This window comes from Mus caroli, unplaced genomic scaffold (assembly GCF_978045245.1).
Source record: "Mus caroli unplaced genomic scaffold, Mus_caroli_1 scaffold_8, whole genome shotgun sequence".
NCBI classification, from domain to species: Eukaryota; Metazoa; Chordata; class Mammalia; order Rodentia; family Muridae; genus Mus; species Mus caroli.
The window spans coordinates 123,385,647-123,390,490 of record NW_028227263.1 but is presented as its reverse complement, the minus strand read 5'-3'; the positions used below and the strand labels follow the sequence as shown (position 1 = coordinate 123,390,490).

At 37.6% G+C, this 4,844-nt stretch overlaps 1 protein-coding gene across 1 annotated transcript; it reads left to right on the top strand.

Annotated features, from left to right (window-relative positions):
* Positions 1-1,407: 1,407 nt before the first annotated feature.
* Positions 1,408-2,833, top strand: LOC147003441 (vomeronasal type-1 receptor 4-like). Its single transcript, XM_085841012.1, has one exon. The coding sequence runs from the start codon at positions 1,919-1,921 to the stop codon at positions 2,831-2,833; it is 915 nt and encodes a 304-aa protein (XP_085697138.1). The 5' UTR covers positions 1,408-1,918.
* Positions 2,834-4,844: the final 2,011 nt, after the last annotated feature.

Here is a 4,844-nt window from a genome sequence, read left to right as displayed (position 1 = left end):
TCTTGATGACAACATCAATTCAGAACTTAGATCTTTTAAAGGAAACTTGACTAGTCATTAAGATCTAACAAACTCTTGGCATCATCCTTAATTACCAGAAAGTGAAAATGATGATTTGCTCTGGGGATAAATGTATTTTATTTCATTAGAGGTATTGCAACATCCCCACACAGACACAATAAATAATATCACAGATAACACAGTAATGGGCTCTCTGAGTGATGTCAGGGCCACACACTGTCTCTTCATGAGCTCTGATAGTGGGTCTCAGTCAGTGATCAGTGAATCACTTCATGGAAAATATGTGGCAGGTAAGGATTTCTTTTGGACCTGTCTTCGGAAATAGTTACACAGAAAAGGTCATCAAACAGAGTGGAATTCAGAACTCTGTTTCTGCAGTAACTCTCAGAAGTAGGCCTTCATCCCTGTGAGCATCTCCATCATTGATAAATGTAGGTGAGATTCCTGCAATTGTAGATTTTTGCTTAGACTAGATTACTTATGCAATCAATGGTGTTTTGTAGAACCAACATTAATCATTAGAATGACTTCCTTTTTATCTCCAGAGTTTACCTAATCATGTCAGTCATTTCCTTTGTGTAAAAAATGTCTATTCCATGGCTCAGGATTCATTGAAAAATTTCTTCCACCTGACGACTATATGTGAGAGGACAGGTTTTTAAATGTAGGATGATGGCTTATTTTTTCCTATGGACAGCAAAATAAACAAAGTAAGTTTCAGAGTAAACATGATCTATCTGAAACTGAGTTTCAAAAAAGAATCTGTGTGTGTAAACACTTAAACTGTAATTGTTTCAATGATTTCAGTTGTGTATGACAAAAACTGTAGATTAATCAGTTTTGTGTACAGCACCTAATTCCTTAGAAAAATAGATAAAGTTCAGATATTTATAAATTAATGATTCCTAATTCCTTAGAAAAATAGATAAAGTTCAGATATTTATAAATTAATGATATGCTTGGGTTCCAGACACTTTTATCCTACATATATGATATATGTGTAATTCAAGTTTCTTCTATGTGAGCAGAATAATAGTGACATTTTCAGAATCATTTTGCATTCTATCATTATGGTAAAGATTGTAAAAATTTATTAAAACTAGATGGATTATTTTAGGGGGACATTCTTCAGTTTCATTCTTTTTTAAAATTATAACGATTAAATTTGTATTTTGTTCTTTAAAGTTTTATTCATTTAGTATTTCAAAAATTTGTGTTTTGCCTGCAGGTATAGCAGTAAATACCACATCCCCTTTAATTGGATTTACTGACAGTTGGACGATGTCATATGGTTGGTGGAAATTGAACTAAGGACCTCTGGAGCAGCAAACAGTGCCCTTAATTGCTGAGCCATCTCTCCAGCCTATTATTATTATTATTTTGCGGTATACTTATTTTATTTTATGTATATAAATATTTCGCTATTGTGAATTACAGGAAATACAGGAAAAAAGTGCCATAAAAGTCAATAGACACCATTAGATCCAGAACCAACTATCAAAAACCAAATTTGTTCTTCTTAACACATTATTATAACATGAGGAAAAATGCTGAATTCCAACCAAGCAAAAATACATGCTTGTCTATAAATGTTAATTTATAAATATGAAGATCCCATATGGGTTAAAATGTGGGTCATGTTATTGACCAATAGAGATAGTGTTGCATCATACACACAGACCCATCATAAGGAAAGACAAAGTAAAATAGTTGTAAAGTTGATATTCTGGATCAATGTTCATGCAGTGTTTGCAGTCAACATGACCATACAGATAAAGTAGAGCTGCCCTTCGTTGGGGAAAATGACTTCAAATAAATCTAAAAGGTCAGGATTTGAGAAGACTCAACCAGCACTGCCAACCTAATCACTATTCTGTTGTCCAATGAAGTTGTCTCCATGTTGCTTCAGAATAAATCTGTGAAAATCACAGAGGAAGTGGCTCTTCAGATCCTCTTGCTTTGCCAGGTTGGGGTTGGGACTGCAGTCAACATTTTTCTGATTGTTCACAATTTATCTCCAATCTTGAATGGATCTCAACAGAGACCCATAAAAGTCATTCTAGCCAACTTGGCTGTGGGCAATATCTTGATTCTCTTCTTTGCATTTCCAAACAATATGACAGTTTTTGTTCCAAAGGAGCCCCCAACTGATCTAAAATGTAAACTTGGGTACTTCATTTGCCTGGTGGCTCGAAGTACAAACATGTGCTCCACCTGCTCTCTGAGCACTTATCAGTTTGTCACTCTTGCTCCTGGTACCTGGGGTAGGGTGATGCTCCATGGAAGAGCCCCCAAAATTGTGAGGTATACTTGTTATAGTTGTTGGTTGTTCAGTGTCGTAAATAATGCTCACATTCCAATGAAAGTCAGTGGTCCTCAGAAAACATACAATGATACCAATACTAAAAACAAATGGGTTTGCTCCACCTCTGGTTTCAGTATAGGCATGCACATCTTGTCATTTGCCCATGATGCGGTGTTCATCAGCATCATCATCTGGAGCAGTGTCTCCATGGTGATTCTCCTGAACAGACACCACCAAAGACTGCAGCATATTCAATCCCCCAATCAGAAGCTCAGAGTTCATGCTGAGACTAGAGCATCCCACACCATCCTGATGCTGGTAGTCACATTTGTGACCTGTTATCTTCTAGACTGTATTTGTACGTTCTGTCACATTTCTTTTGTGAACTCTCGGCTCTGGTTGAGACGTGTCAAACAAATTTTGGCTGTAAGCTTCCCTACCTTTTCTCCATTACTGTTGATCTTTAGGGATCCCAAGGATCCTTGTTCTCTGCTATTCAGCTGCTGAAAATGACAGTCCAAGTGACAAACATTCCTCATAACTCTCCTAACAGCCATCAATGTTCTGGTGGAATGCATTTAACATGTTTCTTGGCCAACTGTTGCCGAGAGCCTTAGTGCTGTATGTAATTTGATGTTAATTCTGTTCTCTTGGGAAGGGTTGTGAACAAGCGATGAGTCAGCACTCAGGTGGTTTCCTGTAAACCATTTTCCCATTTTAATAGGTAAAATAAAGGCTATAGCTAGTGATGAGCAGAGGAAGGGAATGTGGAGCTGAATTTTAGGAGAGAGAAGAAGGAGGGTTGGGAGAGAGGAGAGGAGAGAGAGAGAGAGAGAGAGAAGGATGGAGGAGGAGGAGGAAGGAAGGGATGAAGGAAAGTAGAGCAGAAGCATATGGCCTGGAGAAACTGCAAGTTATAAGGGGTCTCATAGATAGGAAAGATGGTAGTGAATTGGTAGATTTGCCCAATCTAGGTGCACAGTTTGTATTCATTTTAATTGAGTAGTGCTTTCATTGCTGGGGCATATTTGGGTTGCAGAATTACCAATACAGCCCACTAGTATAATATGAGCACTATGGAGTTTGAGGTTTTTAGATTGCCGTGCAATATTTTGCTGCTCATACTATAGCTGCATATCCAGATGAGCCTCTGATGCAGAGAAACTGTTTCATATTTCTCTGCTCCTTGAGAAAGGAAATAAGAAATGACAACAGAAGCCAGTAATCACAAAAATTCAAATTATTTTAAGAAGTATTTGCTTTAGTTTTGCTGTGTTAGAAGATGAAAGATAATACTAAAGTACATATTCTTGATAATCTTTTCCTTTTCATAGGGCTGCTATCTTGAACAAAATAATTCTTTTTATTTGAGGTATTTTTAGACATTTTATCTCAAATCCATGGGGCTAATAATCCACATTTAATGTCAATTGTCAGACACAAATTTTAGTAGAAAAAGGAGATGTGTGTTTGACCTAGAACAAAATAAAATACCTGAACAAAAATAATATATTATGCTGCATTTTGTGCTTATTTCCACATGTATTAATCCCAAATGCTGGCATGTTACTTAGGAAAATATACTATACAATGAAACTTGCTTCTCATGCATACAGGTGCATTTACAATGCTAAAGAAAGTCTTGCTTCTTTTCCCATGAATTTTGCTTTTTATCACTGAAAATGAAAACTAAGTCCTAGTTTTCATTTTCTTTCTCCTTTTTTCTGTTAATTAATATATTTGCCCAGTTTGCATCATAATGCTACCTCACACTGCCTAGTCTCCTTTCATAAAATCCAACCCACTATCATCCCTCCCCTTCTCCTTTGAGAAGTTGAAGGCCTTTCCTTTGGTATCTCCTAAACCAGGCACATTAATTTTCTGATGGGCTTGGTGCATGTTTTCCACAAAATGCCCCACAAGACAGCCCAGTTTTGGAAACAGGATCCACGGGCAGGCAACATATTTAGGAACTGTTCCTGTTCCAGTTGTTGGGTGGATCTGTATGAAGGCCACATTTCACATCTGCTATCTATGTGTGTGAGGGGTCTAGATTCAATCCCAATATCCTCTTTGGTTACTGTTTCATTCTTCAAGAAACCCCAATTATCCAAGTTACTTGACTGTGTCAGTCTTCCTGTTCCTGTGGAGTTCCTCTCCCTTTCAGGAGCCTCACTACTTTCCCCAACTCTTCCATGAGACTCCTCAAGCTCAGAACTGTCTTTGGCTGTGGGGCTCTGAATCAGTTTCAGTCAGCTGCTTGGAGGATCCTCTCAGAATACAGTTATGCTAGACTCCTGTCTGTAAGCATAACAAAGAATCATTAATATTGTGAGATACTGGTACATGCCCATGGGATGTGTCTCAAGTTGGGCCAGTTATTGGATGCCCAATCTCTTCATCTTTAGTCCATCTTTGTCTCTGCATTTCTCCTATACAGGACAAATTTCATGTCATAAATTTTGTGGGTACACCTGTGTCTGTATAACATCACTGTGTGTCTGGACTGTTTACAGGA